General features: G+C 43.3%; 2 protein-coding genes across 3 annotated transcripts in view; both read left to right on the plus strand.

Annotated features, from left to right (window-relative positions):
- CHN1 (chimerin 1) overlaps positions 1 to 2631 on the plus strand; it is a 100198-nt gene extending 97567 nt beyond the window's left edge. For both annotated transcript variants that reach the window (XM_054174292.1, XM_009906647.2), the window contains one exon: positions 1665 to 2631. In XM_054174292.1, the coding sequence (XP_054030267.1) occupies positions 1665 to 1836 (172 nt within the window). In that variant the 3' untranslated portion in view covers positions 1837 to 2631. The remainder of the gene's footprint in view (positions 1 to 1664) is intronic.
- A 14310-nt stretch (positions 2632 to 16941) lies between these two features.
- Positions 16942 to 25815, plus strand: CHRNA1 (cholinergic receptor nicotinic alpha 1 subunit). The gene is made up of 9 exons (XM_054173090.1): positions 16942 to 17006; positions 18817 to 18985; positions 19143 to 19187; positions 19560 to 19669; positions 19902 to 20097; positions 20493 to 20730; positions 21818 to 22041; positions 23349 to 23588; positions 25548 to 25815. The coding sequence occupies exons 1-9, from the start codon at positions 16942 to 16944 to the stop codon at positions 25677 to 25679; spliced, it is 1419 nt and encodes a 472-aa protein (XP_054029065.1). The 3' UTR covers positions 25680 to 25815.
- The last annotated feature ends 1248 nt before the right edge of the window (positions 25816 to 27063 follow it).

Raw genomic sequence — 27063 nt, forward strand, 5'->3', positions numbered from 1 at the left:
GTGGTGCTCAACAGGATGTTTTCTTGAATTCAGCTGCTGAATTCAGGTAATCAGACAGCTGCTTTATTTGGAATAATTACAGACTGAAGTCACAGCAGCTTGGAATCATCAGTCTGCCTTCTTTTAAAATAAAAATTAAGGCAGAAGGGAAAAAAAAAAAGGGGGGGGGTAGCTTTTGGGGTTTTGTATACTAAAGGATTTGTTCATGCAATGCAAGATGCCGCAGCAGTGGAAAGATAAGCAATTTAGCCAGACTTTCAGTCGCTACCCCTGGATGCTTAGTTGTTTCTGAGAATCTTTATGAATTCTTCAAACCATGGTGTGCATGAAAAAAATTTTGCATAATCTACATTTGTTTCCCTGGGCTAGGCAATTCCCTGTGATAAACTGAGGCCAAGGCTGAGGCTTAAGCTTCAAGGCATGTTTGCATCTACTGTGTCTGTTGCAGCGGGCAGTAGCGATGGGCACACTCTGTGTCCAGATAGCCCGGGCAGGCTGTCAGCCTCCTGCCCCCTCCCACTGTAGGACCCTACCTTCTCCATGCTGAGGCAGAGCACAAGCTGCCTCTGATGCCAGATTAAGAAATACCATCCCATGACCCCAGAGGCCGTCGTGGCTGGGCAGTGCTGAGCCTTCTGTCATTTGCTGAGCAGATGTGTTTCTTTAGTCGCCTCAGCAGAGGATGCCTCTCCTGTAGGTATAATTCTTGAGCAAATTACATTTCTGGAGGTGGCCTGCAAACCTGCCCCACAGCAGGGCCTCAGCCCACAGCTTTGAACAGGTCATATTCCTGTGGAGCAGCAGAATGTGGCCTCCCCGCCTCCTCCTCTGCAGATGGCAACCAGGCAGTGGGAGGCTTCCCTGAGTGCGGAGCTTGGCTGTTCGGCAGCTGCAAAGGACTCCAGAGGAGGGAAGGGTGGAAGTGGGCCTGTCAGAGCACAGGTTTAATGACTTGTTCAGACTGCTGTGCAAAATGAGGTTACAGGGAGACCCTGGTGTTTTCAAAGCCACCCCAGCATGATGATTCACTCTTTTTTTAGTACATACCACAGGACGTAATTTGTCTTGGAAGAGGAACCAGGTGTCCAGCTTAGCACAATTCACCTGTAGTGACTAAAGGCAGGGAATTATCATGTGATGTGCTTCACCCTGTTGCCATTGTATGCACAAGAAAGGAGCAGTGTGGCCACAAGAAGCCATGCCACCAGGGAAACCTGGGCAGATTCCCACCCAGGTGGGCACAATAGCACATATCTAATGACCACAAAATTGCTAGTAATGAACACAGTCTGCTTCCTGTTGGAACAGCCTCTGCATGGTGCTGTTGTAAGGAGCAAAAGCAAAATTGTTCCAATTTGTCTGAATTCACACTCAGCTCCATCCCTCACCACAGAGTACTGATCCCTCCTGCAAATAAACGTGGTCTGTGTGCACGGTAGGAGGAGAGTGACATCTGACTCATGTAAATTCACGTGGCTTTTGCGTTCCCTAACTTTCAAGTGTTTCACCCACTGCCTCCGTATGTATCCTACTAGAAGCAGCAGCCTCTCCTAGGCTTTTGAAAAGGCATACATTTCTGTTCAGATTCCCTGGTTTTCAAGAAAATGCAGGCATTTTTGGCATGGAAGGAATGTGAAAAACACTGTTCTTTTCTTTTTTCACAGAGTAACACTCTACGAAAAGGAAAATCTGATGAGTGCAGAGAATCTGGGCATAGTTTTTGGACCAACTCTAATGAGAGCGCCAGAACTGGATGCAATGGCTGCATTGAATGACATCCGTTATCAGAGACTTGTGGTGGAGATGCTTATAAAAAATGAAGACATTTTATTTTGAATATTTTGGGGGTTTTGTAATAAAAAAAGGAAGCAACAATGTTCTATGGATGAAGGAATATTTTGAAAGTAATTTAATGGCTCTTGTCGATGAATTCCGTACTTGCTAGAGCTTTCGATGTATTCAGGATAAAAATGAAGGAACTCTCTGTCATTTCTGTAGTGCCATTCAGCTGATGTTGGAAAAGGTTAACACATACTTGCCAGTACTAGTAATCCTGGGTGTTTATCATGTTAAATAAAAACAAAAAAAGGAAAAAAAAAAAAAAAAAAAGAAAGCAAGCAAAAAGCCTAAAGCTATTGCATGATTTGCTCCCTGTTCTCCCTGTTCTGGTGAGACTCATTCTATGAAGAAAACAACTGAACTGGTGCAGCATCTTTGTTCTGGATAGTTTGTGATTGTAATTCAGCATGTTTCTCCGTGTAAACCTGTTGTGAATTTGCTTTTATGTTCTATGTAATTGGTTTCTGATACTAAAAAGAAGGCCAACTTGTGTGAAATGGAGCCTCTGGCAGTTTATTGACATTTCATATCATTCCATGCCACTTTTGGGGCTGATTTCTTCCTGGGTTCCTTTCTGGTTTTTCATCATATAGTAGTTTGGTTTTAACAGGAACAAAAATGTGTACTTTAAATGTTACTTTAAGTAATTCTTCATGATGTTTATGGTGGTTGCAGTGAAATCTGCAATGCTGAACAGTGTTCCTTTATTATTATTGCTATTTCAATTGTAATTTTGTATTTTTATCTGGCATGCATATATTAATTTATTAAATTTTGCTTTTAGAACTCTAACATTAATCTGTTTGTTTGTACTTAACAAATATGTTTCAAAAACACTGTTTCAGTTTTCACGTTGGCACTTTGACCCTGAAGAAACTCTGAAGTGAGTTGGAGTTTTACAAGTTTTGCTTTTGACAAGACCATTCTGATTTAAACACTTGGGAGCCTGACACTTTGCCAAGTGTCCTACATATGCCTCTTTTGTTTCAAAATGCCCTTCATTGTCCAGATGCCTCTTAACAGTGCTTCAGAACTCTTAAACAAACCAAAAAAGGATTGTCAAGCCATCTACTGCTTGATGGTGTATATATATATATATATAGCTATAATTGCCTGTGTACAAACTGGAATTGCATTTCACCATTCCACAGTTGCAGCTGCCAAGAGCAGATCAATACACTTGAGTTTCAAACATAAATAACATCACAGAACACTTGTTTTGCACTTAGTGTTCAGCACTGGTGAACAGTGTTATTCAAGCCCTTTGGCCTGCTCTACTAACATGTCTTAGTGGTCTGCTGGGGTTCAACCATGACACCATGTGAAAGGAGAATGACCAAAGCTTATAAACAGTTTTCTTTCTTTGCTCTCATAAACAACCTCTTACGCATTGCTTTTTCATCAGCCTTGTTGATGCCCCTCTGATGGAGATGTGCCACCCATGGGACAGTTTGTCCCCAGAAGCACTTCCTAGCATGGCAGAAACAACCACCCTAGTGAAGTACCCATCCCTGGGTGGAGCTTCACACTGGGATGCTTTGCAGTCCTTACAGCAGCACTGCTTGCGACTGAACAGCGTCTCCATGTCACTGCCTGGCTCTTTTTCTTCATTGCCTTGTGCAAGGGAAAATACATCAGAGAAGATCAGTGACAAATAACATATTGATCCAATTCAAAACTGGAGGAATGTTTTGGACCCTAATTATTTTGACAAAGAGTGGAAATGTCTAATTATTAAGGAAAGGAGACCCCCAAGGCACAAGGCGGTATTGAGGAACCAGGATAAACAGGAATAGAAGAGTGAGAATAAGGGGGCAGGTCCCAGAAAAGTGGCATAGCTGCCCTTGGGGAGGCAAGGACTGGCAGTAAAAGAAGGGGAAATGGATAAAGAAAGGAGAGATGGAGAGAGGGAGGGATCTACAGGGAAGAAAGACATAATGAGATGCTAAAAGTAGGAAGATGCTTTGTTTGGCTTCCCTAATGCCCACCCCACAAGAACAGCTCAGTCAGGCTGTTTGGGTAACTTAGAGGTTTTGCCTAATGCCTCCTTTCATGCAGCCAGCTGTGCTCCCTTTCTGTCATCATAAGGTGCCTCCCTAGATGCTGCCTCCTTCCTTATGTGCCCAGTCAGGAAAAAAAGGGGCAGAAGATAGCACTCTACTGATAATTTTTTTTTTTTAGTTATTATTGTTTAATGTTTTGTATCACTGAAAGTGACTTGCTGCTATAATTCATGTATTAATTAGTACACATTATCACTTTATTTATCCCAGTGAACTGACCCAGCTGGAGTATTGCATGTCTTTGACCACAGCCTTGCCCCCCCAGCCCAAGAGCAATGGCCCATATGCTCCCTAGTCGCATCTGCCTTGCACACTCCAGCAGCCACATATGTTCACTGCTACCTTGTTCCAAGCCAACTCCTAAACATACTGCATTTCCCCCTGCTGCCTCAACAGCGTGCAATGCATTTCCTCACTCCTGTGTTGCCTAATGGCCCTGTGTATCCCAGTCCCCAGACCATCCATCACTCCTGCCTTTCCTTCCAGGGTACTTCACAGTGGTTCTGGCCGATCCTTTGCAGTGCCCTATAGCTGCAGTCAGCTCTCAGCTCCTTGGCATGGCAACACTCCTGTGTCACTGGGTCTGTGATCAGGAGGTAAGATTTTTTCCTAAATAATGCTGGCAAGATTCTGTACACGTGATTGACCCACTTGCTGCACTGCAGTGTTTGCATTACTTGTGTGCTTGTTCTTGATGCCTGATGCCATCATAGCCAAATGTGGCAAAAACATCCTTTTCTCCAGTAGCTGACACAGGGCGTGGCCAGAGAAGGGCATGGCACTGCTTCAGCAGCTCTGGCTGTGGTAGTGCCACCCTGTGTCCTTTGGCAGCTCTGGTGAGCCAGAGCTCTAGGCTTACCTGAGCAAAAGACATCTGCTGTTCCTCATTGCTGTGCAAGGAAGCCTGAAATGAGGAGTCAAAGCTCCACTTCTAAATAGAAGTAATTAGAATAATTGCAGTTTCTTCTTACGTGGAATATCCAGCACCTCTGTCTCAGTGCAGCAGCAGGTGAGTTCTGCTGACACTAATGTCTGTTCCCTTCACTTTGCAGATGTTTCACCTGCATCTAGAAGTAACAGTGGCCACTGAGAGGTGTGAAGCTGGATCAGAGTCAGGGAAAAAAACCACACAAACTAGCAATCCTAGATTCACTCGGGATAGTCAACCTTTGCATGCAGGGCAAACATGGCGTATCAGCTACGACCAAGCGCCAGCCTCCTGCTGAAGATGCCTTTTTTCTAGCAGATTAAGGAGTGATTATAATCATGGAAGTTCCTGCAGGAAAAGAAAAATCTGAACTGCTGAAAGAAGTTAGCTTGCTGTCAAACAAAACAAAACAACCAAAACAAAACAACCACACCACACCACACCACAAAAACAAAACACACACACTAAAGGAAACCCAAGTCCCAGAAAAAAAAAATCAAAAAACCCAGCTCAAGAAACATAGCTTTTCCTTAATGCCCCTACACCTGCTCCCCTGAGAGCTCCCTAACGAGCAGCTACAATAGTTTACAGGCACAGAAGCTTAGAGGTCAGGCAGTCAAATCCCTGCCATTTCCCCATGTCTCACATTCTGATGAGATTTGAAGGAAACCACATGCCAAGTGATGATGATAACTTAGAATGTGTTTAACACCAAATAATCTCAATATTCAAATAATTAAGTCTGACAGTGTCTGCTAACCAAGCTGCTCACCAGACGTGGGACAAAATTGCTCCTTGTAGAGCATGTGTCCAGGGTTCAAATACACAGGTCGTGCGCTGCATTAAGGACAGGAAGGTGAGATAGAGAACTCCCAACAGTTAGTGAAGTACTTGCTTGACATTGAATCCCTGGGATCTGTGACTGGATTGCAGTGACTGGTTTTTGTTTTCATCTCCTTAACTTAATGGTGATTTATTTATTTTTTCCATTATGTAGGCAAAGCCTCCATTTTAATCTTGCTTTTATTACTATCCTAATGAAACTCTGATCTGCCCTAAGTGGTAACCATTTGAGCAGGTAACACAGAAATAAATGTTGTCTTTGCAAGGAATTTGATACTTCTTTTTGCTTAACCAGGAAGATACTTTGCATAGTTATATAAGCAATTACTTGATTTAAGTTTCATTCATTCATTTAAAAAAAAAAATAATTAAACAGAGAAAAGTAGAAGGGTTTAGTATTTGTATTTGTTAAATGACCATACAATTAATGACCTAGGTCTGTAAGTAAAGGTTATCACTAATTTGATTTGCTCCCTGAAGGAATTGATTTCCATGACAAATATATGTTATCTCTAGTTCAGGAGTTGACCTTAATATGCCCAGTGTCCCAGGCTACATGTCTACAGCACAATGTGGGGCTCAGCAGAGACGCTGGAGCCACCTCACTGGCAGCATTGTATCAAAAGGCAATTGGTCACAGTCAAAAAATACAGAAAGGAAGGGATTAAACTGGGAAAAATTCCTTCCTTAGACTTCCGAGGGAAAAATGGGGGGCACTGGCAAGAACTATGAGTTGGTAGCAGTTGAGGAAGTTGCAGAAAGCATGAAGGAAAGCAAGTCTTCAACAAAGACAAAGGCAAAATTATTCAAAATTATGGAGGCAGTGACTAAAAATGTATGTCTAGCAAAACTTAAATATCAGAACTTCTGGGGGGGAGAAGCTATTTAGAACAGTGCTTGGGGGCATAATTAGGAGCTTTAGGATGAAAAGGGGAAAAAGCAACAAAAAATCTTGCTGAAATTCCAGGAAGACATTCCAGCAATGAATTAGCCCAGCGGTTCAGCACAGGGTTATTTGACCTCTTATCAGCCAGGCCAAGCCTCTGTAGCCTGGTGCAAAAGATGTCCCAGCTGCAGGCAGTCTGGCACAGAGCCCCTTGGTTCAAGCCTCTCTCCCAGCAGACCCACAGCAATGCACAGCATCTTGACAGATGCAGAGCATGTGGGATAACCCTCAAGAGAACAGCACATGTCCCTAGCCTCAGTGCAGGGATCTCTTCCTGGGTGGGGGCTGCATATCCCTCCAGTTCCCTATTGGTGGGGTGTCCTGAAGGGTCAAACCCCAAAATATGCCCAATGGGCTGAACACCTGTGAGTGTGCTAACCTGGACACTTCCTGGGGTCCAGATGGTCCAGTTAAATGTGTAGCATGTGTAATTAACCTTGTAACATACCTGTGAACTGTGTGTGCCCCTGGCCATGTTGGGATATGCCTCATCCTATAGGTTCAGCTATCAGGTTTCTCTGTTATTGAAGAGTATTAATTGTCTTGGGACAGTATTTAAGCCAGCTGAGAAGGTTGGCAGTTTGCCTTGTTTCTCATCCAGACAACAAGAAGATTCAAATGCTGCCCGAGCTGCATCTGAAGAGCTTGTCCTAACAGGCAACAAACTACACCTGGGCCTTGCACCTGGACCAAGACAGAAAGGGGAAAAGCTCCAAGAAAACTGGATCTTAGAAGAGCCACAGAAAGGCTGCAGCCTGGCAATGGAGCACACAAGAGAGACAGGCCCCCTAGCCCTCTCTGAGCCAAGAGCCACTTGAACTATAGTCACAGCATCTGGGAATGTACTGGACAAAGGAGCAAGCTGTGAGTACCTGACTAATTTGCTATAGAATCCTCCTTGTGGGAAACTGGAGATCACGACACCTTTACTTTTAATTTGAATTGCTGTGCTGGAAATTCTTAGATCTGTGCTTAAATTGTTTAACTGTCTTCATGTGTGAAATGTGATAACTCACAACTGAGTAATGGAATCTGTAAGTACACTTTGTACATGTTATGGCAGTGTTTGGAGATGCCACCTCCTAAAATATTAAACAGTAACATATATAGAAATATACAGTTTATTAGGTGGGGCCTGTCAACATTGCCATTTCAGACTGCAAGGCAGAGGGAAAACATGATGGGCTGTATGCAAGGAGCCTGTGAAGAGGTTTTAGAAGAACTCTGTGATAAGGGTAGCAAGCTGCCTTCTGAAACAAGAATGCAAGTTTCTGTTGATGCCGTATCAGCTGACAGTATGGCAAAACCTGTTATCTATGATTTTATGCAGTGCCAAACTTTGCCTGCCCTTCCCCATCTGATGGCAAAGGAAGAATTAGAGGCTTCTAAAAGGCATATATAATGTACTTGCTCTGTTCCTGACCTAATTTTTGCATGTCAGTGAATGTTCTGCAATGTTTTTATTATAGCTATAATTATATTGCAATAAGGGGGGGGAGGGGGGGAAGGAAAGAAAAAAACATTTAGTGAACCCAGCAATCATGGATTTCTTTTTTAGTCATGCAAAATTACTGCTTAGCAACTGCGCATCAGCCCTAGAGAGCTTATGCAATGCAAGGGAAGGATGGTTAGGCGATGTGTTGTGGATTAAAGCAATTGCTGAGCAAACCATGTAAGTCAAGAGTGTTTTCTGCTTCACTCGCACGCTACCGGGAGTGTAAGTAATTGGCAGGGGCCATGTGCCTGAAAGCAGGCCATGGGAAGCTGGGTGCCAGGCTTGTTACTGCATCTCCAACAAAACTCCTCAGGGTCCCCTGTCTTTTGCACTGGGCTGGCTAGCACTGCAAGCTCTGCCTCCAACAGGATCTGAGGACTTCATCCTGATGTGCTAAGGGAAGGAAGCCTAACATATACATCAAGTGATCCAACTCTTCTTCAGTTGCTCAGCATGCTCTGCATGTGGTCATGGGCTTTTCAGGTTATACTGTTCTCCACAGCCCTTCTGGAGACCAGCCCTTTCTTCCTGCTGACTTGATCTGCTTTCTACATGGTCTGGTGCCATCTCCATTTGGACAACACAATTCATGTTGCTGGTCTCGTGGCCAGAATAGCAGTTTTTCTGATTTGATCTCTCATGAGAGTGAAGTGAATAAACTGCTTAAAGAATTTAAGAGTTTTTCCTTCAGTATCCTTTCCTATTTCTCATGCAAGTGTTTTGTCTCAATTACATATACAGCAACATGTACTACTCAGATCTTTATTGCTACTCTGCCTTGGTGCATTGGAACAAATGGTTCTTAAGCCTCTGGGATCCTTTGATTAATGTATTTCCTGAGGCAATTAGGCATTGTTTTGAAAAATATATTTGGCAGCCAACTAGGATTCATTTTCAAGCACTATATTGCCTGTAATTTGGGGGGTTTGCTATCAAGCCTAGAGTTTGAATGCTAAGCTTTAGCTCTTTGCCTCTTTTTTTTTCATGCCTTATTGCTAACCATGTCAGTAATGCAAACAGGATTGCACAAACTCATTTTGTAGATTACTATTAATAAGGTGGTGTATGCTAAAGATTACTTGGAGAATCACTCACTAAACTCAGAATAATTTAGTACAGCATGATGCTGTTTTTCATTTCCAGCACTTACTCAATTCTTGAAAATGGGATAAGGAGACCTTTTTTTTAATTGCTTTTTGTTCTTTTATCCTCTTGCATGTTCTCCAGCATCTTGAGGCTGGACGTATGTTATTCGTACCATGCAATAACTCTCACATAACATCTTCCAGTAAACTACTGGAATACAGGTACACTGAGATTGCTGCAAGGTGGGTTGGACACCACAAACATGGTACAGTACAAACCTGAAGCCTAGCTGAGCACCCTTATTAAAAGTAGACAGAGGCAAATAATCAAATAGGAGTTGTAGCATCTGTTGCAAGCTGTTCCCTAGGTGAATTGCAATGACACTTGCAAACAACTTCCCCACAGAAAACTCTGAACTTCTCCTGGAAGTAGTTCCCCAACCCACACATGATCTTGACTTTCAGAGAAAAGCCTTTGTTTCCAGTTGTGTTACAATGCAGTGGATACTCTGTTTTTTCAAATTTGTTTCACACACAAATCAAACAAAGCAACCAAGAAACCCAAACCAGCCTGTAGTCCATGTACAGCAATCCTTTCTGTCTGGCTCACCATTCTGAATCATTTCAAATATGGCTTAATGCTGAGTCTCTACAGCTCCGCATTGGAGGATGAGTTGTGGTCTGCCCACAGCTTACTTTGAAGTTCTCTCTATGTGAAGTAAATCCAGAAAGGTTAGTCTGAAGTTACAGCAAAGCGGTGACTCGGCATTACCTGATAAGGATATTTGCAGTGGAGGAGGCTATAGAAGAAGTTGGAGGCACTGCCATAGAAATTGTGGGTTGGCTATGGTCAGTGAATGTCCTTGGTTTGGAAATCTCTCCCAGTGTTAGGAGGGATCTGACATTCTGCTTCTCTTGTGCTGGTGGGAGGAACCCCCCCCCCCCAACCTTCCCTTTTCCATCTGCAGCTCTGATACTGGGTTTAGCTTCACTCCTAAGCCATGGTGTCATTTTGCTGACAGTGTTAATTAAAACCAGAAAACTAATCTGCTAGTGTGCCTACACTCAAGTCTCCTTCTGTTACAAGTAATTTCAACAGTGAGCTCTGACCTGACTAACTCCCCACCCCACTAAAGCTTCCCAGAGCTCCAGTGAAAGATTTGCTCCAGTATCAGAAATGAAGAAGCAAATGCACTTTGGAAAGTGACCCTAAAAAACCAAATGCTTCACTTCACCTAATGGTGCTAGCTGAGAGCTTCCCAAGTGACTACCACTGCTGGCAGGCAGGGATCAGAAGCAATGTAGGCATACTGGCACCATTCATTGCTGTCACCTTTAGCAGAGGCCAGCATGGTGTCAATGGGGCACCCTGCACTTCCCTGCTTCTTGTAGGTGTGTTCATTTTGTAACAGGATGGAAGGCAGCTGATCTGTATGCTAGTGAATGTTTGCCACATCTATGGAAATCTTTGTTCTCTGCGTCATAAAAAGATTTAAATGGATTAAACCTCTTCATTTCTTTGGTTCTTTTTAATCTGCTTGTATTTACCTAGAGATACTAAGAAGAACCTGGGAGTACAAATGTTACCTATTCTCAGCTGATATCTGCTGGATGGCACCAATGGTCTGTGTACCACATAGTGACATGTTGATTCCCCTCCCCTTTCCCCTCCCCCCTTTTTTCTTTCCCCCCCATTACACTGGCATATGAACACACCAGAAGCAGAGAAATGAGGCTCTTGCTGCTGTCTAAAGCTTCCAGGACAGGTAGCAGTCAGTGTAGTGTCCCTCCCAATACTCACTCCAGTGCATCACCAGTGACCTCCAAGTGCAGGGGGTGTAGAAAGAGAAGAGAGTAAAGGTGTCATGAAGTTTTCAGAACTGACCATCTAAAGTAGCCAGGAAAACTGGCCAAGGAACGTGTTCATGTGAAGTATTCTCTTATTTCTTAGTGAAGGCAGTATGGATTGGATGGACGCCGTACAGAATGACAGGTGTCACCTGGGCACAAACGGCTCTAAGCCACTTTGCCACACCACACTTCAGTGTGCTGTAAGCTTTTCCTGTGTGTGAATGCAGACTGTTTGCTTGAAAACAAAATGCAGACTCAAGGGCTGTGTGACAGTTCAAGTGTAGATGTGGCCTTTGTCTGCTAGGAGGATGACTTCCACAATAAAGCTAATCTGAAAACCAGACTTTGTTAAGAATTGTTAAGTTAGAACTCTGCTCTTGGTTTCTTTCACGTAGCTGTTACCCTGCCATTGCTCATGCCCTGCTTGTGTTACATTGCTCTCCTTGCTGTTGTCTGCATTTACCAAGATATTCCCCTAACTGTTTTGAACGCCTGTTAAATCCCAAATATTGGTGCACAGGGGAATCTGGAATTTGACTTCATGTGCAATTATGAGCACAAAGTTAGCGTTGGCTGTCAGCAGAGTGAGAAACTCCTTTTGACTTCTGCAAAGCATTCAGCCCTACCCAAATGTGCCTTGTTGCTGCAAGCCTCCACCCCTTCTGCAGGAACCGAGAGCCACCATGCACTGCAAAACATACTCCAAAAGTGAGGCCTTTTGATGTTTTGGTTATCACTTTAAACGTGTTCCTTGAGTTGCATGTATGTTTTTAGTTTTCTGCTTTACACAAATACAAGCTTGTAAGTTCCCTGTTGTCCAACACAAGAGGAACCTAGCAAATTTCTTGCAGCCTGCCAAGGAGGTGAGATAAACTTTGTGTGACAGGTGAGAGCTACACCCCAGGCACCACAGAAGTCAGTATTTTCCACTAATTATCAACAAAATGCTCTGTGTGTGCTGGCAAAAATCCCAGCTGAAGTAACAAAAGTGCATGTGGCACGAGGTCAGTCCTAGGTAAAGCACACATCAACAAATCCAGGTGTGTCATGTGCAGGACCTACTGGACAGCATGGGTAGAGGATGATGTTTCCTGTTTTAAAATGCTGTGATGGCTCATCACAGTGGGGCAACCACTGCAGCTCTGGGTGAGAGGCGTGCTTTGTAGAGACCTCGGTTCGGTGTTTTCTGGGATCAGTGAGGCCTTTGGGAGGTGACACACAGTGTGTGCAGGGAGAGAGTACTCTGCCACTCAGCCTTGCAGAATTAAAATAAACTTGTTCCTATGTGTTTATGCAGCCAGTACTAGCAATGAGAGAATTTGCTCCTCTAAGCTAGATATGCCAGGGCTCTCACAGGCTTATGGAGGTGTTCTCAGGGTCACAAAAGTTTATCCTAATTGCACTTAGCACAGGTGTGATGTGGCATAGTTTAGAGTGCCTGTCTCCCATGGTGACACAGGCACTCCACTAGCAGCTGATGATCTCCACGTGGACATTTGTGCTCTCATCGTGTAGCTAGGGCCAAAGTGGGGATTGTGCTGTGGGGTGCTGCGTGTTCCAGGAGTTAATTGCTTTTGTATTTGGGAGTGATGACATCACAAAAGGTATATAGTTAACTGTGTCCTTATGGGCCACCAATCAGAGAAGAGCCTGTTTCAGCTGAGCTGAAATGTGATTGTTTATTTTTAATGTATTTATTTACCTGTGAACTGGAAAAGAGAAGCATCTAACCAGTGCAGCAGCCTTTAAGCATTATAATGTACTTGCCACATTGACATTTCTTCTTTCCTCTGGCTGCATAATGGAGCTCCTATCAAAATGTCTTCAGGAAAACTCTGAACTTCAGAACACTGGCCAAAATGTGTTAGATCTGGATCCCAGCTTGGACACCTGGGCCACTCTCTCTGCCCAGTTTTACTATCAGCTGCCAGACTCCTGTGCTTTGTGGAGTTTTTGTGTATCTGCAGAGAGAAAACTCATGTCTGTTGGTTGCAGACACAGTTCAGAACAGGTAGTAGCAGTAGCATCTTCTACCAGGCCAAGAGCATGTTCCAGAGCTGTGCTGCTGGGAAAGGGCAGAGTTTTAAATAGATGCAGGTTACCTGGCAGCCACCATGTGTGAATGAGATTTTTCCTGATCACAGAAGCAGAGTATCTGAGGAGTTCTGCTGTGCAGGAAAGTCTTAAGGAAGGAATGAACCCGCAAAGCAGTTTCTTTGCTGCCCTTACCGCTCTAGCATGGTTCACACAAGCTGCTGGTCTGACAGAGTGGCCTGCAGGAGCAGGCAGAGCAAACCTTACAGCTAACAGACATGCCTTATGTTGTTTTGCTCTTCATCATGACTAACCTAGGTCCCAGGGATAAACACTAGTACTCAGGAGCCCTAGGAGCAACCTGGTCGGTGATGATAGCTGGAGCTGCTTTATTCAGTAACTTTATTCATCTCCAGGACCAGTTTCCTGAAGTTTTCCATAATGGAACAAGACCGTGAAGTTGCAACCTTCTTATCAATTCCTCTGACACCTTGTGGCTGATTAGCTTTTGTCTCTCACCAGACTGTCTTTTCAGTTGTTGCTGATCTCCTTTCTCAGTGCTGTACTTGCCTTGCTTAGGTTGGGCAAATGAGTCTCCATTGCCAGTGTCATTTTCATTTCAGCAGCATGACCATGAGGGTTGATGCCAGTTTGAAAAGGTGCAGTATTTCTCCTCACCTGCAATAGCTTAACACTTATGCTCTGTGTATTTTGTCACTGTGGATTCTGTTTGACTGTGGACTTTTCTTGCTCTTCTTCTTTCCAGGCTCAAGTCCTTCTTCAGAAAGCCTGTTTCTGATTCCATAAATGCCCACCACATCTTTGCTATAAACTGTAAGCTCTGTAACTGCAGAGACTGATATCACCACTTTTGAGTGAGCTTTTGGTATTTTTAATTTCTTTGGCCTGTGTAATAAAAACCAAATAAAAGATTTGCTGAAAACAGAATTGCTACAAATACCCACGGGGATAAAATATATTTGCAAGAGGGCTGAGGTGTGTCATGGTATGCAAAACTGCAGCTTTGGGTTTCTTGATTTGTGGAATTCTATTCTAGCTGTCAGTACGTACTGATGTATGTATTAAGGCTTAGCATACCCTTACGGACTCTGGCATCAACAGAGGGGGTACAGTCCATTAACATTTCAAGGCTGTCGTTAATTCCTTGAACGCGTTTTTCCTTGAAAATATTTTCTGCCTCTGTTTTGGTCTTGCTAAGCAGATCGTCGTGCGAGCATGCCCTCCTGCGCACCCGCCGCCTGCCCGCTGCATCTTTTGTAGCCATCTGTTGCCATCTGGTGGCAATAGTTGCGAGCTGCCAGGCTCCTGTGAGATGGCTTCCAGCGGGAAACGTGTACCATGCGGTCTATAACTAGCGGCAATCTGGTAACAAACACATGGCAAACTCACAAACTACTTGTCTAACCATCTGTCTTCCTGTATCCAGTGCTGCCATAATCTACTGTCACCGACAATGCCATTTTTCTGATACCAAAATGCATTTTAAAATGCTTATCTGGTATTTGTAAGCTAAAAAGCCCCCAAATGATTACTCCTATTATTTTTTTCAGCTTTTGTGCCCTCCATTTCCCTGATGGCACATCTCCCTTTTCTCTGGTTTTTTGTTTTGTTTTGCTTTTTTCTTCTCTTAATTTCACTTCTGCTTCCTTCATGCAGGCTGTTCTCATGTCAGGTCAGCTGCAAGCAAAATAAATATGCTAAGGCTGCAGACTTTCTGGGGCTCCTATAGATTCTGCATCCTGCCAGTTTCATGAAATTAGATCCTTTCATGTTGCTCAAGAGCTATAATTTGCCAAAGAGCATGAGAACCCTCTCCTCCATCTGTTTTGGAGTGAACCACCAGCCCTGCCATGGGTGGACAGGAATGCTTAGAGAGACCCTGAAAGGATCCAGAGGGACAGCATCAACATTCCTGCAATGCCCCCATGCAATTGTATCTATGATGAGCACGGCAGCTGCCAGACCCAGGATTAAGGTTGGAAACAGCCAGCCACTTGTTTGAAACAAGATAGCTGGAACAATGGGAGCTGCTGGCCAAGGCGCAGGGCAGGAACAAGGACAGATAGAGAGCTGAATGCTGAGTTAGGGAGGAAAGGATGGTAAGGCAGCGTGATGATGATGATGATGATTAATAATAATACAAAGTATCCAGCATGAACCACCAAATCAGCTGTCACAATAAAAAGAGTATATATAAAAATTAAAAGGTATATCTGATGTTATTCAGAGTTTCCCTCTAAGAAAGGTTTGCTAAGAAAGGGGTTTGTGGGGAATGTTTTCTGGAAAAGGAAATTTTGGAGCAGTGTTTAAGAGTGGCTGTGGCAATGCACTTAGTGCAATGTCTCCAAGCAGCAGGTGCCTCCAGAAAAGTGTGAGAACAGGGCAAATGTTTAGCAGTATTTCCCCAGGACGCTGCCTCAGACTCTGGGAATTGGGGTTATTTTCTGAATACACACAAACTTCTGGCTGCCAGGAATTCCTGTGGTCCTGAGTTCCACAATGGCCATGCTGTGTGAAGAAGTGTCTCATTTAAGCCTATCAACTCAGGTTTCCCTCAATACCCTCTTCTTTTTCTTTCAGTGAGTGAGTAAAAATTGCCTTCTCCAGGCCATTTGTGACTTTAAAGACCCTACAAAAGCCCTTTCTTTCACTGGCTTCTCTTTCATACTGAAGGTTCATACTACCTATCCTTTCCAGGTATGGAAACCAGTTTGTCTGGATGTTGCCGTCACTTTCTTCACAGCTTTTTCAAAGCCTGCTTTTGAAACCAGAGGGCCAGAACTGCAAAGAACACCCAGGACACTGTGAACTTAAAGTAGTATGTTTCTTGTTAGCTTCATCTCTTTTTTCTAGGAACACATGGACTTGGATTTCTCATGCTACTGAGCATTTCATGGAACTATCTGTCTCAAGATTTTGTTCCTGAGTGATATCAGTATGCTCAGAGGAGCTCATCATGTAGACATTTTATTTTCATGTGTGTGTATATATATATAAATTAAAATTCTTCACAGTTGGTCATCTTCTTTGCTACCCTGCATAATTATTACTACAAAATACCTCACTTTTTGCCCCTTTTCCAGGTGATTTATGATAACACTGAGCAAGCACTAGCATGCCCTCCAGGATACACTGGACCTGCCGTGTTATAGAAACCACACATACTCCTATGGTTTGCCTTTCACACTTCAGTAAGCCTATAGGTATCTATGGGAGGGTTTTCCTTCTTAACTTCAGGTTACTTAGGTTTTACTAATAGCTTTCAAAGGGGGAATCTACTGAGTACCTTGGAAAACCCCAGGAGGTTCAAGAAGATGGATCTCTCTTGAACATATCTGTTCACTTCTTCAATGATTTCTCACCCATTTGTGAAGCAAAGGAAGCAGCCTCATCTGAGCACGCAGTCTGTATGCTGGTGAGGGTGCTTCAGAAATAAATGACTGTGATCTGTTTTCCTTCAGAGAAACAAAATCCTAGTTTTGGCAAGTTGCTCTCATCAAAAATGATGATGCACAGCTTTGGTCTCTAGCTCAGGAAATGTCTGAGATGTCCCACTGCTCTTCAGATAATATTTTCTTTTATTTGTTTATGAAGTAACAGATCACATTGCCACTTAGAAAAAAAATTACCATCTGTAAACTGCAGAAGATATTTGACTGGTGAAACACATTGTGTTCCCACTTCCAACCCCATGGCCCAACAACCCTCAGCTGTCATTCCCAAAAACAGCTGCTGTAAATCAATACCTGGTGGTTATGTTTCACCAGCACTCTGGCAGGAGGCAATACAGCTCTATTCTGAAGAGAACTTAGAGGTGCTTTTGTGCCTCTGTCTGTATGACTGCAGCAAGAAGGAGCCAGGACGATGAAGGTCCCTCACATACTCCTCCTCATCTATACAGGTAAACATGTTTCAGTCGTTGCCCTGAATGGGGGTCAGCTCCTTCCTGAGTATGTGTGAATGTGTGTCCTAAGAGCAGTCTGTCCTACTGATAAGGTTTTATGAACACACCAAATAATTTAAACGAGAGCTTTGGAGTGCGCTGGTAACAACTTGTGTATTTGTAATTTTAGATGCTAGCTACTTTGAAGTGAGAAGTTTTTGTGTTAAATTGTTTTTCTCTCTGTCATCTTCTTGACATGCTCCCATTTACTCTGGTGCTATGTGTATTTCAAACCGTGTGAAAGGCTCATGGCTTGAAATTCATTACCAGAAACTTCCTCAAGTTGTGGGACTACTAACAGGGAAGCAAGAATTAGTTACAGCTGTGTGTGTTTTTAAGCTCTCTTATAAAAAAAATGAGTATTTTTTAATCCTAATAAACTTTTCACCAAGTTCAAGCAGTATACTAAATTCCTACCAAGTCACACCAGAAGGTACCAATATGAAGAATTTTAATTGGATTAATAAAGCACAGCAAAGAACTTGACTTAGATACGATGCTGTGATTGTACCTTAAAAATTGAAGGATGCCTCCTGCCCACCCCTGCCCAGTCTCCTGGCAGGGGAAGCAGGCAGTGCTTGCCTGTGTCAGACAGCTTTTCACAGTGGCATCCAAGTATTTTAATGCTGTCTCATGGCAGGACAGGACTGAGACAGAATCCTTGGCATCTCATCTCAACCATATAAAAGGAGCTGATGAGAAGTCATTTAGGAAATGAGGAAATCCTGTCTTCGTTTGGAGTCAGCAGCAAAATTCTTTTTGACTCCAATGGCCCACACTTCAAACTGAGGTGGGAATGTAAGGATAGGATCTGCCAAAAACTCTTGCAGCAATGCTCTGCTGTCCCAGTCCCTGCAGCTACCTTTAAAAAGGAGTACATACAGAAAAAATCCCTAAGCCCCTCTTTCGTTTGCTTTACTCTCCTGCAACAGTGAAGCAGCTACAGTCTGGGTACATGATGCAGCTGCTCTTTGAGCCACAGGCAATCTGGAAATGGAGTCCTCTCATTTTTCTGTGAGGTGGGAATCTGAGCCTTCCCTTCTTGGGAGTACAATGCCATGCACATGCACTGCTGAAGGTGCATCAAAACAAAGCTGCTACCGGCCATTTTCACTCATGATGCTCTTCTTACACAGGCTCTTTACAGGTAGCATTGCCAAATCAGGCTGAGCAGTATGTGGGCAGAGCTGTTCAAGGACAGCTTGAGAGTGTCCCTGGGAATTATAAACGGTTTCCTTCTCTCTCACCACAAATACAACCTGAGCAATTTCCATCATGAAGAAGAGCTCTGTCTCTACTTAAACTTCAGATGCAGGGAGTCTGGATGATACTTTCACATCAATGACTGTAGTGCTTGGTCCTATCTTTTAATGTTACTGTTACAGGCAAGCCAGTGGAATTAGTTGTGAAGTCATTGGAAATCCCTGATTAAGGGTGTTCTCTATGCCTAACTGTCCACAAGCACTGCATGTAAACACATATGGCAGTTGGGAGAGCCTGGAGGAGATTCCTAATTCTCAATGTGATGTTCACAACCATGGCTGTTTGGTTTTGCCTATTTCCTGGTTGAAGGCTGTTGTTACTGCTACGATGACCTGCAGATCAGATAGGTAGCTACCCCTGCTGATAGTGTTTGCAGTGCACATAATGCCCCTCTGAAATGAGAAGCCATGCCACAGACTCTGCATTAACCCGTTGACAGCATTTCCTTCCTCAGTCTGAGGGGAGCGTGGTGCTGCAGCCTATCCTCTCTGCCATCTCACTGAAGCCACCACTACTGTTCCACAGCTGGACTGCGTGCCGTCTGCTATGAGCATGAGACTCGCCTCGTTGAGGACTTGTTTAAGGACTACAACAAGGTGGTGCGCCCGGTAGAGGACCACCGGGATGCTGTGGTTGTCACCGTTGGGCTGCAGCTCATTCAGCTGATCAGTGTGGTACAGTATCAACACCTGGCACATACTGAATGCCTAGCTTATGTGACAGTGCCAAATGCTGTCATTTATTTAAGGAAACAATTTTTCTCTTTTAATCCTGATGTTTGCTGCTACAGCCTTCTTTTTTTCCTTTTATGTTTTGTTTGTTTTTTTTAAGGATGAGGTAAACCAGATTGTGACAACCAATGTACGCCTGAAACAGGTAACTCTAAATATTGTTAAGCATTTCATCCAATACAAATAAACACACTGGGCACAGTCAGGAATTAACTACTCTGTTATACTCTCAGGGGCAACTTGGGCAGGTGGGTCAGATAGCAGAACATTTCTTCTTTTGGGGGCCTCAAGAACAAAATGTGGTGGATACCAAGAGCCTTAAGAAAAGCATTTTGCATTGTATTCCTTACACTAAAACTTAAGTTACTGTAAAAAATTAGCTATAGGTCCCACTAGCATATGTTTATGTTTACCTGTATGTGCCAAAGCAAGGGAAGTACGTATTTCTGTGAAGTAACGAAACTACCACTTGAAATACTGAAAGAGGCTCTCAATGGCTGAAATCCTCCCTCTTTAGCAATGGACAGATGTCAACCTCAAGTGGAATCCAGATGACTATGGCGGCGTGAAAAAAATCCGCATCCCCTCTGATGATATCTGGAGGCCAGACCTTGTTCTTTACAACAAGTAAGGGGTGCCAGCTGCCTGGGAAGGGAGGGGTAGCTCTGCCCTGTTTCACTGCTGCGGTGGGGCTGCTTTCCCACAACATCTGGGCCAGTGTGTAGTGCCTCAGAGCAAGCTTCTTGAAGAGCAGGCACAATGGTCTCAGGAGGACCAGCCCATCGACAGACAGAGAAATCCTTTTGTCACTGTTAATTACACTGACATATTGCTGCTAACATCCTTGTTCCTTTTGCAGTGCAGATGGTGATTTTGCCATTGTTAAATACACCAAAGTCCTTCTGGAGCACACAGGCCAGATCACCTGGACACCACCGGCTATTTTTAAAAGCTACTGTGAAATTATAGTCACATACTTCCCATTTGACCAGCAGAACTGCAGTATGAAGCTGGGAACTTGGACATATGATGGTACAATGGTTGTTATTAACCCGGTAAGCAAAGAGTTTGTAATCGGGAAAAGCAGTAAAGACCTAGATATGTTTCTAGGGACATTTCAGATTTTAGAATGGAATATAACCTCATTTTGACTGAAAGCCAAGCAGGCACAACCTATAAAATGTAAGGCCTCCATATGTAGGTGTAGCACAAAATTTCCTGGTTTGGCTTCCAAAATTTGCTTTCTGTAAAAATATTTAGTTGAACGGTGTGTAGAGGATGCTACTCTGAGGCAAAACAACACAGACAAGAATGGTTTTCTCCCAACAGTGCATGAAGTGCCTGAGTTATTTGGAATCTTGCTCCCGAGTGACTGCCACGTTTTGATTTTGTGCAGAACATCTAATATTGAGACTTCTTTGTTTTTTAATTATATTTTTTTTCCTGTCAGGAGAGTGACCGGCCAGACCTGAGTAACTTCATGGAGAGTGGGGAGTGGGTGATGAAAGACTACCGTGGCTGGAAGCACTGGGTTTACTACGCTTGCTGCCCTGACACCCCTTACTTGGATATCACCTACCACTTCCTCATGCAGCGCCTGCCCCTCTACTTCATCGTGAATGTCATCATTCCCTGCCTGCTCTTCTCCTTTTTAACTGGCTTTGTGTTTTACCTACCCACGGATTCAGGTATGGAATTTTGTTCATTTGACTGCCATAGGAATCATTCTTCTAACAAGTTTCTGAGAAGTTCTGTGTATTTCAAATCACCAAGACTTGAAAGGCAGCACACACAACAGGACGTTTCCTCTCAAAATAATAGCTCTAAAGATTCTGCAAATAAAGGGCAAAAGCTGAAAGTTGAAACTATTGATATAAATAACTTGGACTGATTTCCCAGAGGACAGTCCAAGTTAACCTGGTTAACTTCTACAAAGCAAAGATTTGGCTAGTTGGTTTATATGTTTTTGCTGTAGGTAGGTAGGAAGTGTATTAGCACATCTCACAATAAGTGAGCACAGAAGGTTCAAGTGAAGCCCTTTGCCATGGTGTTAGAGCAGGGAGCTTGTTATCTGTTAAAATTACCTTGTGTGAAACAGAGGCATCCTGGTCTGTTCTGGCCTCCTTTGTCCCTGCTGAGTAGCTCTTGCTCCCTGCAATCAGTTCCTCAGCTTCATTCATTTCACCTGGTGCCATCTTTTCATGTTGTTTCATTTTGTTAAGCTCCTTCTACAAAATACTTATGTTGGGTTTTTATCCAGTTGAAAATTTCATAGAAAGTTGAACTGGATAGTAAAAAGATTTGTGATTCATGTTTTGTAGTTCAGTTTTGATATCCTACATACTAGAAGTTAGGCTTTTGTTTGCCCACTCAGCCCAGCATGAGCTTACCAGAGAGTACAGCAAGCAAATGCCCAGGAGCAAGCATTAATTTGGTGCATATATTTCATCATTCAAAACGCCCAGCCCACCAAGTACTCCCGGCAAGTAAGCTTTCCACGTCCACCACCCGTACTTCAGCCCAGTCACACTTGGTGATTTGCACCTTAAGGCTGGAGCTGATTCTGTGTTAGGCTCTCAGGTTTGGACAACCAAATTTCTGGTCTGAATGCTGGGAGAAATGATAGCACTCCAGATGCACACATGTACTGTGTGAATAGCCATCACCCACATTCTGTCTTCTCCAGTAAGTACTCTCTGTACTGAATGATGGGTGCAACAATGGAGTTTGGGGTTTGGGTTTGGGTTTTTTGTTTTGTTTTTTTTTGCATGGCAGGTGAAAAAATGACTCTCAGCATCTCTGTCCTGCTGTCTTTGACTGTGTTCCTTCTGGTCATCGTGGAGCTGATCCCCTCCACCTCCAGTGCAGTGCCTTTAATAGGAAAATACATGTTGTTTACTATGGTGTTTGTCATCACTTCAATCATCATCACGGTCGTCGTCATCAACACCCACCACCGCTCCCCGAGCACCCACACCATGCCACACTGGGTCAGGAAGGTGAGCTCTATGGATTTGTGTGCTTCCTGCTTTCCACTGAGCACTCCATATTTTATTGGCAGGTTTTCTAATAAAAGTCAGCATGAATTGGGGAAGAAAATGCATCATGTTAAATCTCTCTAGGCACAAGAGCCAGTGTTTAGTACTTAGATGTGCAAGTCAGCAAGACTGCTAAAGTGTTCTTTTAAGTAACAAAATTGCCCACTGGGGTAGAGTCTTGCAGGGAACAGATAAGACAAAGCATGGGTGGCTGAAGGTACAGGGCAAATAAAATGTCCAGCTGGACTCAAATCACATTTTCCTCATCTAATTCTCCATCTGATTGTAAAGCACTGCTGTCTGCCAGTGGTCAAGTTCACTGGCCCTCGTGAGTACAGAGCACAAAAACCCTTGGGAGTACCTTCACTCAGCATCCCATTTTGCAAAAGGCAATTTATCAAAAGCTATGGTCTTCTCTGTAGTTTTCCAGTAAATACAGTTTATAATAAATACAGTCCTTGGGAGGCAAGGAGATCCTTGCCTAGTAGTCTAAATGGTAGACATAAGGTGTAGAAAAAAATTGAATATTTGTCATTACAGGTTCTTTGCCAGGGAGACAGTACCAAAGAGGATCCATTTAGCTTATTTTTGCCTTTTTTCACCCTGCCTGGGTTAATATTAAACCCTGACATGAGTAGGAGGTTGCTCTGTGTATTTCTAATTATACTTTTATGGCTAGAGCTCATATCAGATTTACTCTGCAGCATGAACAATCTCTGAGTAAGAGAGATTTTTAAAAGGCAAACACTGCACATGCTTAAAATTGCTCTGGCAGTAAGCCTCTCTGACACCGAAGGAAATTATTGTAAACCCTATATGCATGTGTTATGGGCATTTGTAATAGCAACCTCAAACCTAAGTAGCCAAAAGAGATCCTTTGTAGTCCATGCTTCGAGACAGATTTCTAAGCAATGTTCTAAGTTACATGGAATTGACAGAGCTCTGTCACACTAGCTGAGGGTCTGCCCTGGGGCATCACACTCCCCTTCATGTATAGATGGCACACACTATATGGAAGGGGGAAACAGCTTCCAGAAAATGTATGACAGGCCTGCGGGTGACCCTATCTGCCCCAGGACATAAGGGTGACAAAAGCCCCAGTGTGACCAAAGCATGGGCTGTGACATACTCTAAGAGGGAATCTGTATCTGATCCAGGATGGGAAGCAATCTGAGACTGCAGAGTCTTGCCTTTGTTCTGCACACAGCTACATCTGTAACACAGCCCCACCAACAAGCAATTGCTATCTTCTCTCTCTTTGTTTTCAGATCTTTATTGACACAATCCCAAACATCATGTTTTTCTCTACAATGAAACGGCCATCCAGGGATAAACAAGACAAGAATATTTTTGCAGAAGATATTGATATTTCTGAAATTTCTGGGAAGCCAGGTTCTGTGCCTGTCAACTTCTACTCCCCGCTTACAAGAAATCCAGATGTGAAAAATGCTATAGAGGGAATCAAATACATTGCGGAAACTATGAAATCAGACCAAGCCGCCAGCAATGTAAGGCATTTTTTGTGCATGATTCATTTCTTGTTTTTAAATTGCTGCCTTTTGCTGCCTTTTTTTTTTTTCCTCCCCCCCCCCAAATAACCCCACCTCACAAAAACACTCCAAGGGCTGGTTTGTCTTTAGCAGGGTCTCCCCTTGCAGCAGTCAAAAAGGAGCAACAGATAATTGTTGTAGATGGCAAACTTTTGCCCCCTCCCCCCCACCCCCCCACCAAAAAAAAAGGAAAAAAAAAAATCAGTGTCAGTACTAAGGTTATTTTCTAAACATGGCATGTGAAGCTGTAGAGATGGAGTGCCTGTGAGTAACAAAGCAGTTTCAAGAACTGTAAGCAAGTTCCAAAACGCATTCCTCCTGTCTCCCACTCAGATGTCTTCCCCTTGCGGTAAACAAGCTCCTGTTACTTTTGAGAAGCCAGGAAACAAGCTGGACTCCAAAGGCTAGTAGTTTTATCTGAGAAGTGTTACATTTCACTTACAAATGATAATTCAGATTTAAAAAAAAAAAAAAAAAGTTCTGGTTTACTCCTGAATATAGTCACTTTAAGTGAATCATGTCATGAGCTACTCTGATTACTGATTTTTTTCCACATTGCAAGCCAAAGGAAGGATAAATGCCTGTAGAGTCACATCTGGCACCATTCCCCAGGAAAAACCTAGCTCTGCCTCCTCCTAGCGCATTCAATGCAATTAGCCCCCTTTTAATTTCAGTTAGTACAGCTCACACAGCTTCTGCACAGGTAATTCACTCCTGCTTCTTCACTTTTCTAAATGATCCTAGATGTTTCCTGTTGAGTTGCAAGCTAGCCTGAAAAAGTGGAGAGTGATTACCAGGACCATCATTTGGTCATGCTCTTGTAAAGGAGGCACCTCCTTCCCAGGGGCAGGATTTACACCACACTGTTTGTTCCTGTGACGAAATTCCTGGAGCATGTGGAATGGCTCTGGCTGAAGTCTCATGTTTCCCTTGACTCTCTGCAGATACAGTGTTACCTTCAGTAGGGCTGGCGTGGCTTCAGCACCTCTGGGCTTCACTTCCTCCTAGGCTTACAAGGAGGGTCTTCAGGTTACTGGTAGGTGCTCCTTTCGGAAGTGAAGCCCAGCTGCTTGTGTAATCTGGACACCACTGATATCACTTCCAGGGGGTTTCAAAAGTCAAGTTCCTCAAATAAACTGAAGGTTGTGGTTTCTGAAGGCTGCCATTTCTCTGTGTGCACTTCTGCACTTACAAATGGTGTTATCAGTGTTCTGTAGGTAATTTACAACCTCTCTCACTTCTTGGAGCAACCAGGGCAAAATCAGAGGGTGCCTAAGGCCAGTATATGTCACTCCATAAAGCAGAGTTAGAGTGGAAATCATGAGCCCTGCTGCACTTAGCACCTTGCACTCTGCTCGCCCTTAGGGTGCTGGGTTCCCACAAAAGCACCCAGTGGAAACACAAGGAGTGGTTCACAGTGTCCCACAACTGAAAAGAGCATTTAAGGGAGCTATGGAAAAGGTTTTCTCAGACCTTAGAGTGTATACTAGGCATGAAAAGCAGGGACTACAGCTAAGTCATTGACAATTGCTTAGGTATCCCAAGAGGACGAAAAAGTAGTAGAAACCAAAAGCTAGTTGGGTCAAACTAAGTGTTTTGCTTTCAGTGTTTTCAACTCTCTTTCAAAACCAATAATTTGACTAAAAAAAGAGTAAGCTTTTCAACATTTCTTTTTAATGAAATTGAACCAGCCCACCAGGATTTCTAAACAACTTAGTCTTGAAATTTGCATTTATAGATATCGTAGGCTTTCTCAGCAATTGACCTGTTTGAGAAGAAAATGAGTAAATTTTTTTTAGTTAATAGTAGTGGCACTTAGGAATAACTTTTCCCTTGTTCAAGATAGTGAATCACAAGAATTCCAATTACAAATGTGGCTTTGTAGAGCTTTCATCATCTCCTTTGTTTCTTTCCCAGGCTGCAGAAGAATGGAAGTTTGTTGCAATGGTGGTTGATCATCTTCTCCTTGGCATATTTATGCTAGTTTGTTTTATAGGAACATTAGCTGTATTTGCTGGCCGCCTTATTGAATTAAATCAGCAAGGATGAATATCAACTGGAAATTATTTGCAACCCTGGTCAGCATCTGAAAACATATTAACCATCAAAACCTGTGCCAGCCTCTGAAAGTTTCACAGACAAGAATTAGTCCTGTCTGGGAAAGAAGAGGGCTGATGAAATGTAAGGCTCCATACTTGTCACTTCTGAGCTGCTACTCGGTGGCATTTCACTGCCAGAAAGAAACACTTGCATTACTGATGGACTGAATAGCTGTCAGCCAGGTTTTGATTCATTTTGCTATTTATTAAAAATGTTAATGTATTAATAAGACTGTTTGACTTTGTAACCCACAGATACAATTCCAGTGAAAGCAATAGCAGTGTAACAAGCTTTAGCCAAGCTCTAAATCTGCATCCAGCTTTAGCATTCAAGCTGCTTTCAATATCTGTTCTGTGGTTTATGTTATTGGCAGAGTCACAAATGACTCCTCATGCAACACTAGATGGAATCAGCAGAAGTATCTCAGACTCTGGGCTTAAGCACTTCTCATGCACAAATCTGGAATAATTGACTGTCATATGTGACTCTACCTGTAGGAATTCTTGATGCAGCAAAGACAAGGGGCTGTTCCTTTTTATGGGAAGGGTGGAAAGAATCCAGCCTCAGGTTATTGGGTCCCACAGGTGTTTTTTGCTATCAAGTCCCATGTTAAAGGATTTGTAGAGGATTTTTCTGCCCTGTTTTATCACCCTGCTTTGTGATCATCAGGCATTACAGGGACTATGCTGTAGTCACTGCCCACTCTATTTTTACCTCCTTCTGCTCATGATTAGAAGCCCCACGTTCATTATTTATTAATGCCCAGAATTTTCAGTTGTCAATAGAGATATTCTGCAGCTTCATCTTAAGGGAAAAGTTTAGGTCCGAGGTGAAAGGATGGTATCCATAGGATAGTCTCTGTATTCAAGCTGCTCTCCTTTGGGAAGGTTAGTTTCCACTCTCTGAGTTAAGACTAATGTGGGGGCAGCTCTACATTGTGGGACATCTTAAACACAATTCTCTTGTTCCCTGAAAATTGCCTTCTGCAGTGCTGAAATCATGAGCATTAAAGTCAGACACAGCATCGTAAAGACCGTTCTTCGGGAAACTGTGGATCTGTTTTATGCGTGTGACGAAATGACAAGGCACCGCCCCTGAGCCACGCAGCAATTACCCACACCGCACTCAAATGTTGAGCAGCAGCTCGCTCTAGTGGCTGAAACGAGGTAGTGCTGCTGCCGGCCAAAGACCTTTGGCTTTTAGTAAATAACGTGAGCAACGACCCGATGTGTGTTTCAACAATACAGCACGGAAATACTAGCATCAATGCCTGTTTTTTATCAAAAATAAACAAGGAGGGGTGGGGAAACTGGTACAAGTTACACATCTTTCC

The sequence above is a fragment of the Dryobates pubescens genome, chromosome 2, assembly GCF_014839835.1.
Source record: "Dryobates pubescens isolate bDryPub1 chromosome 2, bDryPub1.pri, whole genome shotgun sequence".
Taxonomy (NCBI): Eukaryota; Metazoa; Chordata; class Aves; order Piciformes; family Picidae; genus Dryobates; species Dryobates pubescens.